We start from the raw sequence: 14,822 nt of genomic DNA, 5'->3' as shown, positions 1-14,822 counted from the left end.
GACAGTCTTTCTCTGAGCACCCACCAGCAGGAACAGAACAGGAGAAAGGGAAGAAACTGCCATGAAACATTGGTCTGTGGAACAGTATAGGTGCATGGCTTCCAACATAAATGTGAATATTGTGTTTATGTGGGACTCTAGAAGCCTAGCATTTGTCATTCCATTAGTCAGGACCTTCTCTTAACCGTGAAACATGAAGGTGAAGAATTTCTAAGAGGATAAGAACTTGTATATGGTATAAAAAAATTTTAACAAAGTGGAAAATTTTAACAAGTGGATTATGAATGACAGCAGAAGTGATCATGAATGACCCTTCTGTTTATTTTCATTTTACTTACCCTCAAGAAGAATGGGAATTTTTTCCCATAGAAACCAACTCTGAAAAATTCTGGCTCCAAACGCTGTTGATCCATAATTTTATCATACAAAGATGCTTCCATCATCTGTGTGAGTTTAAGAAGAAATGCAATTAGGTTTTTTTGAAGCTGTATTTTTACCATAAGCTATCACAAAAGGGAGCGTCTTTCAGTTCTGGAGTACTGCAATGTATCTCTGGACAGCAAACAGGACATCCAGAAGTTTCTGAATGCATCAGATTAAGTCATTATATCTCTTAGGGATCTGAAAGTTTCCAAGAATTAAAAAAAAAAAAATCCTTTTAAGTATTAAGTATCTATATTAAAGCGGTAAAATAGAAAGACAGTTTGAAACATATTACCCAGTAATCTGCTATCCATCCAAACACATGGCAGTAATGTGGTCAGTTAAATCAGCAAAGTCCAATTTCCATATTCAAGTCAGTTGTGTCCAAATCATACCAGATTCCAATGACTTAAGCATCAAATATTATTCTTTTAAAATCTCACAACAGCAATTAGCATAATTGTTGATGAATACATCTGTTTTTTATTTCCTTTAAAACACTGACACAGAGGGGTCTTAAGTCCTCTTTTTCTGATGACATTTTCAGCAAAGCTTTTAAAAAAATCTTCTGTGGAAAAACCCACAATCTTAGCCCTATTTTAGGTAATGCAGACAGTTATTTAATATGCATATARTATCAACAGCTGCCTAATTATGCTGCTATGAGAAATCCCCATACCTCRGTTTTTGGATTAACATTGGTGGCACATATAGAGGAACAGGATATTTCAAACACAAAACACATTGAGAGTTCAATTAATTAAACATGCATAAACAAATAATTTTATTCACACGATGATAGTTTGCTTTTGCTTGCATTGACATATCTAAATATATATGGAATAAGCAGATAACAGGGAGTCCTGCCTCATAGCTCTGTGTTGAGAATTTTGCATAATGTTGTTAAGCAGCTCTGGATTAAAGGGACTTCACTCAGTCCTAGCAGCAAGCATCCTACATGTAAAGGAAATTTTAAAGGGAAGATGTAATACAAAATTGAATCCATCAGAAGAAGATAAGAAAAGGGAAGACAGAATAATCTTTAAAATACACTATCTGAAAGAATGAGAAACAATGCTTTAAGTTCTAAAATGAAAGAGACAACAGGAAGACTGTACCAAGAAAGATTCAATTTTACTATATAATATTAAACATACCATATTTTTAAGCAGTAAATTTTAAAAACATGAATGCATACATTGCTTGTGGCAAACTCTTTGCTTGCAGTTACAACTGCAGAGATATGCTGCTGCACCTAGTGAATGTGCCTAGAGCACATTCCCTGGATAAACGGTAGGAAACTAATGAAAGTGAATTTGTAGTATTATTTTCCTGCATAAGCATGCACACAAAAAGGATGCTGTAGAAGTACAAACACTGAAAGAACATTAATTTTATAATAAAATAAAAGCCACCTGGTCTTCTATAACAAATTAAAGCCTTCCTGGTCTAGTGGAAGGTGTCCAGCAGCGGGGCTGGAACAAGATGATCTTTAAGGCTTCCAACCCAAACCATTCTGTGAAGACAGGATTTTCCCATTTTTCTTCAAAAAGAGCACGCTCTTTTACTGTAATTCTGTAATTCTTATTGCAGAAAAAGAAACTCAGGATCAAAAATAAGGTTTGCAAACCAAACCGAAGAACCATCTGTGGTAAATTTAATTTTCTAAGTATTATTTTCTAACTCAAAMTAAAAAGCTTTTGGATTCCTGATTGATGAAAAGTATTCAAGTACATTACCCTCATCTTGCTGAGGTTTCTGTAGTCGTAGTAGCTCTCATACTGCTCTGCAATTTTCCTGCATAAGATAATGCCATTTTCCCAACACTGCAAGCAAGTAAAAGATGTTCAGTAATTCAAAGCAACTGTTTGACAATTTGTGATTTATTAGTGGCCAGTTCTATCTGTACTAAGTCATACTTCTTGTAACTGAAAATATTTCAACAAACTGTCCACTAAACATACTGACAGCTTCTGAGTAAYACCAATGAATTCTTTGAAGAAATAAAAATATATGTAGAGACTTGTTTAAAAAAATATTCTTTTTGGACCATGCACAAAATGTAAGTCATTGCAAGAGAGATGGACAGTTTTTTTGACGTCATATGAGATGGATTCAACGGAATATGAATTTTACATTTTAAAATTATATTCTTAATATATCTTCCTTAATTTTTGTAGGCTGGAAAATACTGCACTGCACCATATGAGTTAAACTCTACCATATAATTACAGAATTGTTTGAAAAACACAATAATCGATATCCAATTTATTACATTTATTAGGTTTACATGGATTTTACACTAGCTACACAAAAGTGTAATGCATTGCCTGCTTGTCAGCAAGACAAATCAGAGCACTAAGTGTATATAAAATTTTAGACTAGAGGATAATTACACTTGCTTAATTCAAAATAAGCATTTGCATTGATGACAATGAACTGTGATCCCCAAACAAATTAACTTTTAGTTTCTGAGAGATAAAACCTGATATTCTAATGTAGCCTTTATAATCCCCACTTGAAGACTAAGTGAATTTCATTAGCTTTATAAGGCTCATTTTCACCACCTTTAAGGGGAGAAATTACACCATCTTTTACAAAGGGCTTTGACGTTACAAAGTCAAATGCTACAAAATCATTCTCAAATATAAGTGGGGGATTTCTAGGATACAAACACAGAAAAAGAACCCTACTGCATCACTAACTAACTGCTTAATCAGGCAAGGACAAACACTTCCCCTCAATATAAGAAAAGACTGCAACCCTGGAACTAACATTCTAAAATGAAAAAACTACCCTTCCCAGATCCACTCAGTAAAAAAGCACTATTTTACCTTTCCCCTGTCAAAGTTTTGAATGATGGTCAGATGGAGACACTCCTTACGTTGCCACTCTGTTTGCATGGGGTAGTTGAGGAATTCCCTCAGGGGTCGATCAGACCACTCCAGCAGCTCATCGTACAGCAGGAGTGTGTAGGCAGCCTCTGCAAGAAAATTACAGCTGGCACTTATCAACACCAAACAACACAGAGTACACAGATCTGCATGCTTTTCTTGGCATGCACCTTTTTAATGGGTAACTGATTTATTTTGAGTATTTTTAGGCAGATGGTAGCGCTCGTTTTGTACTATCTACAGGTATAATGAATTTATATTAAAATCTTCAAATATTATTTAAAGTGGAGTCACTGGGACAGTTTTCCTGGAGTTTGACAACACAACGAGACAAAGAAATTAAGAAACCATTTCTTGCTTAGCCCCAGTCTTCCTTACTGCTTAGGAGAAACTCTGAATGATTCTGCCATCTGAACAAAGGAACAAGGACTGGAGGATGAGGAATATCAGTAGGAAAAGAAGAAAGAAGACAAGACTGTGGACAGAGTCCAAAAGAGATCACGGCTGGGAGGAAAACAGGGAGGCAGATGTGTGCTTAAAACAATCCACTCTTTCCATAGAGAAAAAAAATCCCTGATACCAGTAGGCCATAACAAGCAATTTAGAAATGCAGTATTGTTCTCTTTTAATTTTTAAAATTTTATTTAGTTTTTGGTTTGGCAGGAAACAAACCCATTGCTCTCCAATCAGAGAGCTGTGAAGTAATCTTTACATCATGGTTGGATAYATTATTAAAAATTATTATTTTTATTTTCATTTCAGGAATTCCTCAGGAGCAGTACACTAAAATAATATTAAATTTATCTTTTTATTAGAAACTCAGACTTGGACAAATTAAAAAAACACCAGAATTACTGCTGGTTATGACAATTCAATTTGGCTGAGCATATGTATTATTGATGTCCAAGCTAATATTCACAGTTTATGTTTCCACTCACAGGACCAGTTTGCATGAGTGAGTCAGTACGAAGATGGGCCATGTTCTAGAGATGTACTGCATAGGAGAAAGTTCCCAGCTGGACTTACTTTATTGCAGGTTTTATAGATTGTGCATAAGGCAAAAATAAACTATATAGTACTAATATACTTTTTGTGCTAAGCTAAGTTTGCCCCAGACAACCATATCCTACTTCTGCCTCTGCCATATGAGTTCCCGTAAGACAGGAGACTTAAGCCAAACTCCACAGTGTTTTTCTAGCAGTAGTGTTCCTCCACATTCTTAGGTCCAACTAAGAATCTATGGATAAAAAAACATCACTGCAGCAGATATTTGTGGGGGAAAGTGCTTTGAATCCCAGTGCTGTAAAATGCTAAGCACAGTGCGCTGTGATTCATCTGTGGTGTGAGGGAGAGCAGCTCAGTTGCACAGACAACTTTTACCCTGGCATCACACAGATCTCAGGCTGCTTGACTGGCAACCACCTTTGTCACAGTTTCAAGCTACATTTTTGTACTCAAAACATGAAGCACACTTGTATACCAATTTTAAAAGTCCATGAAGTTGATAACAACAAATTATTCGAAATCATAAGGAAGCAAAATACAGTAGAACATTAAGTACACATTCAGGATAGCTCACTACGACCTTTCCTTTCTAAACTTGGCATTTAAGTCCTTCACTCTRACAAAATTTTGTCTGCCATAAGAATGTTGTTTTTTAAAATTATAATAAATTCATATAGAAGGTTTCTAAAATAAGAATTACCATACTGGATTACAAGTCTGAACGGTTCCTCTATCCAGCATCCTACATCTGGGCAGTGGCCAACATAACAAATAAAATACTGGTACCTCAGGGAGAGGTCTGTATTGACTTGCACCAAACAGTAAAGTGAGACAAAAAGGTTTGACTCATGATGTAGAAAATTCAGTTTATACAGGAAATATTCAAAACACTAGACATTTCTAAGGTGGACAGGTAAAAAGACATTAAAGTTCTAAGGTGACTGAGAGGACACAAGGAATCAGTGCGTTTATGTGATTCAGCCTCAAGAAAGGTATATTTATAACTGTAATTCAGCACTTTGTAAAGAAAGATTTGAAGTTGTATTTTGTATAAAAAGTACCCTTTTTTTTTAAAGAGGATTTTTAGAAACAGTCCAGTAAATCATACTATGGAAAGGAGAGAAAACTCATTTTAAGGGCAAGCTGGCTTCATCCCTAGGATGAAGGAATGCTGTTGAAGTATCAAACTTTTTTCCTGATCCCAAATTCTCTAGATCATCTTATTTACAAAAGTCTGTGTGTTGTCTCTGATAAAGCAAGGCAATGGACTACACAAGTCTGTTTTCTAATTATGGGTGTGAGACAATTCTTAAGTCTCTCATAGCAAAGAAAAAAAAAAATAGAAGAAGGCAGCAATGAAATCTACCACAGCAAAGAATGCCAAAATCACACACATTGATAATAAACACACAAGAAATAAAATAAAGACCTAGAAATAAATTTAGAGCAAAATGCTGTCTAAAACCAGAATAGATGGCAAAACAATTAAAAAAAAAATTAGCTTCCTATCGTGGCTGGAAGTAAGCTGGAGACATAAAATTAACCAATGCATAAAGGGAAGTCAAGATTGCTCAGAGTTACGAAGATCTATTATGTAAATGAATAGTTTGGCACAAAAGACAGCTGTGGCAGAGACTTCCTGATAATCAAAACTCTCTTGTGACTCGCTGTTGCCAGGTCACACGAAGATATTAAAATCTTTCCTTAAAATCTTTMCTTTAAATGGATACCCTGCTATCCATTTAAATCCACGAACTGCAAAGGGACTGTGGAAATCCCAAGTGAACAATCTTTCTTATGGAGAGCAGAAAAGGATAAGAAAATTTGCTGTGACACTAGGCACTTGTAACCTGTATATTAGCAACCCCCAGGCAACTAATCTGCTTCTAAGAAGAAAAAAATCTTATGATTTTTATCTTATCCTAAAGAACTTATGAACATATGTGATTGCAATTGAAAGCACTGGGAAAAAGATGGAGGTATTGCAAGGTCAGTAGAATATTCTGGCAAACAAAGATTGTGTGATTTAAAAGGATAGTGGTTTTATCTTCTCCAGCAATTGTAGTTACCCAAATGCAGTGCATTCTAAGCTGTATAAACAACAGCCATGCACAATATCTTCTTATTTCTTCATTTAAAAGGTAACAGCCAGCCTTGGCACAAAATTAGTAGTGAGAAGTCGTGGACAATAGTACTGCAAATGTGGTACATGAAGATTTAGACAGACATAATGAAATTGCAATATTTGCCACAGGTTTTAGGGTCTACCTCATTGTAAGTAATATGGGTATTTATTTTATTTTTTAAGCTAAAAATGGGGTTCTGAAACACAGCTGTGTAGAAACACTTCACCAAACAGATAGCCAGGAGCAATACAAAAGTGTATAGGCTCAGATTTCACTCAAGGAACTCACAAACACTTCCTCTAAACTTTACTCCTTCTGGGTGAAAAATGATGGTATGACGCATTTACTGCTAGTGCATAATCAACAGAAGTCATTTACATTCAACATGGCTCAGCAACAGCAGAGTTGTGGGGCTGAAAAAAGCAGTATTTTAAGAGACACCAAATTAGGCAAGGAAACTCGTGGGGTGGTATGTTCTCCATTGGGTATACAGGTTACAGGTTTGCAAAAGATTGCAAACCACAGAGCAGTTTTAACTATCTTTTCCTGGTTTCTATTCAGTTACCTGTGAAGTTTTGTGCTTTCAGATGTAGGTCATAGAGCTTATGAATATAGCGAATATACATTTCTTCCTTGTTCAGTTCAGTCTTGTAAAAATTCTGAAATAAAATTGAATTTTGTAATAAAATGTAGTAGTTAACACATTTATGGTAGTGGTTACAAATAAAAGACTTCAAACAACATACTCTAAACATATGCATAGATTTGATTTCTGAATATATAGCTGCTATTTGTTGTTACACAGATTAAATATGGACTGCAATATCATAATTCTTAGTTCAAAACATTCATTACCTATTTATTTACGAGCCCTAAAGCAAGGWATGAAAAAGTTACAGGGAAAGGAGAACAACCCTACAGCACTGTTCACAAGTATTGTCACATTCACAACTGTCATGCAGCTGAASTCCTCCTGCTAGACATACTCTGTGTTCAGGATAATCTGCTTTGGTCAATAAAAATTTATGGGCTAAAAGAGTCTAAGCACAGTTCTTACTAGCAATTAGCATTTTCTGTTCTATTATTTAAATCACTATTTTGAACTCTAAGCAGTTTTTCTCCTCATGTACAGTATTCTTATTCTGTGCCACTGTTTCCTAAATTGAGTTATTGTCAAGGAAAAAGGTGAGGAGAACACTATGAAAACATAAAAATAAAAACTTTATAGAGAGAATATTTTTAAACTGATTTAAGAAAATTTAGCATTTATTGTCTCTCTGTTATRCAAGAGTATTAAAAATCTATTTGAAAATTATTAGGATATAAAATCCACCTTAGCTTGTATGAGTCATTGAAAATCCCATTAAAAAGTAATATGGTGTTTTGGAATCTTTAAATATTTTAATTTTATTTTGGACAAATCTTGGATGATTTGCTAATAATAGATTAAAAACTCCTCATGGATGAAAATAATCCAGGTGCTTTACAGAATTCAGATCCTGCCAGATATTTTGACAGCAAGCCAGCTGCTTTATGGCTTCATAGTAAATATCATCCCCATTTAGAGCACTATTTTCCCACTGAAGAAATCCTTTGTTCTCTTATGTACAACTGCCACTTAGAAGTGATACCAAATTGTTTCACTGACGTCAAAAATGCAGATTACAAGTCAGCTTATTTTGKTTTTTTTCCTCTGACTAAAAATACAGCTTTTCAAAAGATTCACCATGAAAATGGAAACTTTCCAAGGTTAACAGAAGTCAACAAACTTGTCAGTGGAAACTGGCCTAGAATCAAAATGCATCTTGTAAACCAAAATGACATCTTTYTTCATACTATGGTTTAGCACTGTTGGTCTGTTGTAATGATGACAGCATGACAACAGGTCTTCAGCAGCATTTCTGTCTCTTCTACTGGGGAGAGAATAGTCATTCTGCAATATTCACAAGATATCCCATGTTATATGGTGTAAGAACCAACTTGAATTAGTTACTGGGAAAGAAAAGAAATGAGAAATCATTTAAGTTTTGTTGGGCTTGGGAGAGGAAGAAAGGCATGTTTGTTTCTATGAACTCAGAGACTAATTAAACTTGGAAAGTACTTTGGAGAAGTTTATCCAGTAGGAAGTGACTTAAAATGGAATAAAGCAGTACTGGAGACCTCTCAGAACCTAGACATGAAATGCTAACGAAGACTAACTCCCTACTATATTTATATCAGCCTGAAAAAAAAAAATCAGTGATCCTCAGTGTAGTATTATTCTGCCAAATTCCACTCAAATTGCAACAAGAAGCAAAGTATCTCCTATTCAAATGTGTATCAATAATGTAGAGTAGAAAATGTGTAACAGAAATCAAAAAGAGGAAGATGAAATAGTATACAAACCAAAAGGCTAACAGTGCAGCCAATCTTTTTGCCATCCACTTCTCCCATTTTCATGCAGTCCCTAAAGCAGAAAGTAATGAAAGTCAAAAGGATTGATGCTGATCATCTTACAGTGAAACACACCTCAGAAAACAGACATATTTGACTTGGCAAGCTGACTGAAATGATGGCATTTGAGTGAACAGCTGACCCAAGTGGCTAAGGGATTTCATGCCTCCTTTTGTAGTACATTGAATACCTCAATTTCAAAAAAATCAGTGTTKTCTTTCTGGCTCTGTCATTACTATGTGACCTTTTTTATCACACAGTGAAAAACAGCCAGTATAACCATGCTGAAATAAAAGAGTAACAGGCACACATCACCAYGTAGTCACTAAAAGATTTTTAACATAGCTTTAAAACATTCTTGTATAAATGAACTAAACAATTGCCCCAAATACTCTCATAACTAACAGCACACCAYCAATTTGGAAGATTAGAAGTCCTGGAGCTTTAATCCAACTGAACTCTGAAGAGAAATAGCAGTGCCAGGCTTCTAGAAATTGAGAGTTAGGTCTCTTTGTCGATGGAATAGCTTTCCTTTCAAACTACCAGTGATAATAGCCAGAGGAGTACTAGGTCTTACCCTGTGTCTCTATGGAATCTGGGAGAAATCCTTACACTTAAGTCTAGAAAGTGCTACWGTTGGTGGCAATAAGGAGGACTAAGTTGAAATCTGAAGCCTCCACACAGGCTCACAACTGACTGGGAAAAATCACTTTTAGTCTCTTCTCCTGAAGGAGAGCACATGCCTCTCATTCCTCTCTCCTTGGATCATGTGGCACAGTCAGATGAGGTGTTCACCCAGAGATCATATCTTTGTGTACATACTCACTGCGCCAGCTGACAATACAACTAAGCATGATTGACACAGTGGTAAGAATTTTACATATTGTGTAAAACAACTGTCAGGTGATTAGCACTGAGCTCTGTGTCTGCAGACAGGTTTGAGTCACTAACCTACTGCAGAAAGTTACTACGTTCCCTGACAGGAAACTCATGCAGGCCACTGGATTTTTACACTACGGGGACACTATTTGATTGTTTTCCTCCTGCCAGTTGCATTTTCCTGTTGACTAAGCAGCTGCTGTCAGAGAACCTGAGCACTTAGAGCTGATGTATCCATGTATCCATGTGCAGTCACCGTTCGAGCAAAATAACTGTATTTGTTTCCTAACATTTCAAAGATGACAACCCTACTTCTAACCTGTGATAATCACTCACCTGTAGTCCAGGAGCCTCTCCATGAGGCGAGTCACAGTGGCAATTAACGAAACGCCACTTTCCCTCCATGTTTCCCGCTCAATTTTCTTCAGCAGACTGAAAAAAGAAAAAGCCAGAAAAATGTCACTGTTTATTTTTAACTGTTACTATGACAACCTCTCTGCTTTTACCGTACCTTAATACCTTAGCAACATCTTTGACAGTTAGATTTTCTTTTCCAAGCACCCTCCCAAGAAGCACAATTTGCAAACAATGTCTTACCTAGGATAAGGACCAAAAAGTGGAATTCTAGTCCAGGAAGCATTGACAAAACAAATGATTTTTATATTAGCTGCATCAAGTGAAAATATATCATACCTATTTTTTAGAATATATTAATATCCCAAAGACTTAACATAACTCTTCCATAAAATTTTTATATTCACTTCATACACCAGAAAATGAGGAATTTAAAGGTGTTCCTAGAAAAGAATATTCACCAGCTCAATACACCTTCTCAATTTTTTTAACAGATTTTTCCTTCTTCCCTCTCTTCTCTAATATTTCAGTATGCATGAAATGTAAGAATAGGGGAGAGATTTTAATAAAATGATTCCCCCTCTTCACTTAATATTTCTTTCTGTGAATATACTATAATGCACACGTACAATTCCATTAGCCTAAAGTGTCRTAAGATTCTTTCTTTAAAAACTGTTGTGCTGAGTTCTTATACCAATGTAAATGCAGATTACACATTGAAGTGGAAAGATTTCAAAATGGTAATGTAAGTGGAGCTGTCAGTAAAACTATAGTTATTATAATTTTCTTTATTATTATTCTTAATATAATTCTGCTACAGGCCTCTGATTTTCACTGCTTAAGTTTATCAAACACAAATAATTTTGACATGAATTTCCCACATTTTCTCTATAAGAATGAGCAAGGAAATATTTATCTACAGAGCTGTGTTACTTTTATGCTTTGGTGTAGGAGCTTAGGTGGATGACACGCCCATGGAGATATTTCAGCAGTTTCCCTGAAAATGCACTCAGTTATTGTTTATTTAGAAACCTCTGAAAATTGCCACGTCCAAATACTTAAGAGCTTTCAGAGAGTTGTTAATAGCATCTCTGAACCTTCTGTCTGCAGTGGGCAAGCTGTCAGCTCCACTGACCTTCATCTACCCTGAGCATGCTCAGTCTCTAAAAACTCCTACGTCCAAATTCCAGCAAAAGTGTAACAGCGCTCAGGAACTCCTACATGCCAACTGCACTCGCTGTTCACTCCAGCTCTGCTCCTTCCAGGCTCGAGGATGTCACAGATGCAATTCTCCAAACAAATTTGACCTAAATGAAGCTGTGCTCTGCTGGAAGTGAGGAGGAAATACTGATCTTCATCCTGTACCCTTATATAGATTTTAAACTCACTTCTCTTTAGGAGGCAATCAGATGTGTTTCCCTCACAGTCAGAGACTGGCTGTCATTGCTAGCAGGCAGATGACAAGGCCATCCTTAACCAGAAAAGGCTGAAGAACTAAGCTGGCATCTCTGTTTTCTACACAGAATACACAGGCTACCTTAATTCACTTCCGAACCCCTTACATTCCTTCCAATACAAGTTTTTGTGTCTAACAAGACATAAGAGTAGAGCCTGTCACGTTATTAAACCTTGATTACTGCCATGATTTTTTTCTTTGTACTTCCTTTTAACCCTACGTTAAACAGGAATATTTGAACATAGACATAACAAAATAATTACCTCTAGCTCCTCTAGAAAAACAATAGAAGTATGAGTTCTCTTTCAAAACAGATAGTTCTTATTTGCATTTGACTTTTGTGTTTTCTTTAAAATTGCATTGGCATGTTCATTATAAACATGCAATTTCTAATAATGGGTTGAGTAGATACATTCAAAGTACTTATTCAAACTGACATCAATGTCAGTTGAAAAAAATCATGCCTTGCCTTATGATGCATTCCTCCCTCTCTCCCCCACACATTTCCAGCACAATGCACAGAACAAACACTCAGAATGAAAAAGCTACTCAAATATATCCTAGGTTATATCTAGGTAGAATTGAATTCTTACAGATCCCAAACCAGCCAAGATACTGCCTTCTACAAAGCAATAAGGGGGATAAACAACATAGGGAAACAATAAAAATTTTTCTGGCTATCCATGCTATTACAGCCTAACACTTGGGCTCACCTGAACAATTATGGTTTGCTTTGTTTTGTTTGGTAGTGGTGGGGTGTTTAATTATTTTTAATCTTGGGTATCTCAAGTGGTGACCCAGAGGACGAGGGTTCTACGGGGTTGAACACCAGACTTAGAACAATGTTCAGGCTAACTCAATCATGTAGTAAATGGATTTTGTATGCCTAAACCACAGTTATTCAGACTTTTAGCTCACAGGCAGCTAATCCTAAAGTTGCCTTAAAACATCTGTTTTGGAGTATAAAGCCATCACTATAGCCAGAGGTTAAGGGTTCTGAAAATAATCACTCCAGACAGAATCTAATGGACTGGGCAGTGCTGAATTCAGCCATGCATTTGAAGAAGAAATTAAGATAACTGAGGACAGCGCAGGAGAGGTAGCAGCCATCACTTTTTATGTAATAGYTTCATGACTAGAGAAATCACCCAGAAACTGGAAGAACTCAGTAATAAATGCCTGCTCAGCGGAATATCAGCTCCAATCTCTTCAAAGAGAAGCCTCTTTGCCAGGTCCCACCAGCAGAACTACTAAGTCCAGGTTTTGTGCTTCATTCTTGTGGCCACCTAACTTCCAAATCTGAAATGGCTTGTCTTAGGCCAAACTGAAATACAGCTACAGAAATAATAAGCTGGCAGCATCCATCAGATTCAGAAAAAAAAGGCTACTTGAATATATACCTTGGCTTCTGAGGATTTTGTTTTAACCACCGTTTAATAAAGTAAAATTACTTTTTTCCCTGTGCTAATTAACTCAGGAATTTAATTGCAATATTACAGTTTGAATGTAGATCAAAGCAGCTTTCATACCATAATTACAATGGATAGCAATCGCAACATCTAGCTTGTCATGATAACAAAATGTGCACTACTTCATGCTTTGCAGCTCCTTCAAATGACATCAGGAGCTAATCAGTGAATGGTCACATTCAAGTCCTGAGAAAGGCATTGATTCAAAACAAACAGCAGTCACCTTCACCCTAATTTCTCTCTCTTTTATTTGATATACATAATCCCATTGTAGGCAGTAAATTCGAAGCACATAATGTTTTAGATATCTCCAGAGATGCTTATAATTTATCCTTGAAAATAGGTGCTCAAGGAAAGATGCAGTGATTGTCTCTGGGAAACAAAAAAGCAGTTAACGTGGGAGTTAAGAGATTTAAATTCATTTTCCAATTCAGACAAAATAAACAGAAAGTATGAGAAAACATGAAAATGTCACACCTGCTGCAGTCCCAAGGCTGCACTCAAAGTAGGTGTGTGCATTCCCTTGGCTTCCTTGACAGTGATACCTATCAAAAGTAACCACACCTACTCTTCAAAAAAAAAAAAAATCACATAATATTGTAGTATTTGCTTTCATTAAAGACTAAAAAACCACTGTATTACTATTTCATAGTCCTTGGGTAGCTGGTACATCTCTGCCACTTCAGCCTAAACAAGTTTGCTTTCTTGCACTGTGTAAAGACACTCTAATATTGCTTAGTTTAAATAGCTCATGGAAGAAATAAAAAAAACCCTAAATCTCAGGCTAACTGACCCCAACTCTTGCAGTCAACTCTCTAAAATGTCCATCTTATTTTCATCAGTTTCTTTCCCATACCCTAGAACAATATGTCATCTTCCATTTTAGATTAGTATCTTCTACAGGCTCTCCTCAAGAGGTGACAATGTATATAGTCTAATCAAACTTAGTAAAAAAACTATAATAAATACCACCTTTTTCATAAGCTGCAAGTGAACTTGAGCAGTTACTCTGAAATTTCCTAAAGAGTTTAGTTTCAACTTCTGTTATACCATAACACAAAACACAAGTATACTGATGCTGTGAGACATTTTGCAATTTAAATTACCATGACTATGCCTTCGGCATTTAGATTTATAAAAGGCTCTCAACATTTTTCACTATATCATGTTTAAATCCCCAGTTAAATCAAGCTCAAAACTACAAAAAAAAATATTAACTGCTTTTGATATCAATATGCTTTCTTATAGAATCTAAGTTATTTTATTGATAGACACACTGAGGTATTTCGCATAGACTTGATTTTATAATTACAGCTTTTCCTTTAATGGTTTAATTTTACAGTTAGAATACTGTATTACTAAAATATTGAAAATATCTTTTATTATTGTTACTCAGATTATGAAAATGTCATGAGTAACTACAAGAAAGTTCTGCTTCAGCATACTGTACTGCTGTTTGCTATTATTCATTCAATTCCATACTATTCTGCCTTATCTCTCTTTTGCTTCTATACATGATAAATATTTAGGAATTCTATTTTTTCAACTCGGTACAATTACAGATTATTACGTGTTTGCTATTCTCAGACACCAAGACCTGAATCTTGTTCTTTAAGCAAAGGCAAGAGAGCTAAAAATAATACTTAAAGAAGAATGAATGATTAAGAAACCATATAAACAGGAAAAGAATTGTGTATTTAGTAGTACTGAAGAAAACACAGCAGCTTGGAATTCTGAAGAGGAACAACACAACTCCTACTAAAATAAGCACATCACAAATAAG

The 14,822-nt window shown here is 35.7% G+C and overlaps 1 protein-coding gene across 1 annotated transcript in view; it reads right to left on the bottom strand.

The window, feature by feature from the left end:
- Positions 1-14,822, bottom strand: part of LOC130585942 (dedicator of cytokinesis protein 4) — a gene marked incomplete at its 5' end in the record, with an annotated part of 103,986 nt that overhangs the window by 13,920 nt on the left and 75,244 nt on the right. Inside the window, 6 exons of the mRNA XM_057386628.1 lie at positions 339-443; positions 2,163-2,249; positions 3,258-3,406; positions 7,014-7,107; positions 8,834-8,894; positions 10,097-10,192. Of these exons, the coding sequence (XP_057242611.1) occupies positions 339-443; positions 2,163-2,249; positions 3,258-3,406; positions 7,014-7,107; positions 8,834-8,894; positions 10,097-10,192 (592 nt within the window). The remainder of the gene's footprint in view (positions 1-338; positions 444-2,162; positions 2,250-3,257; positions 3,407-7,013; positions 7,108-8,833; positions 8,895-10,096; positions 10,193-14,822) is intronic.

The sequence above is a fragment of the Malurus melanocephalus genome, unplaced genomic scaffold, assembly GCF_030028575.1.
Source record: "Malurus melanocephalus ecotype Western Australia unplaced genomic scaffold, MMel_1.1 scaffold_1017, whole genome shotgun sequence".
Classification (NCBI taxonomy): Eukaryota; Metazoa; Chordata; class Aves; order Passeriformes; family Maluridae; genus Malurus; species Malurus melanocephalus.
This window is presented reverse-complemented; position numbering and strand designations above follow the sequence as displayed.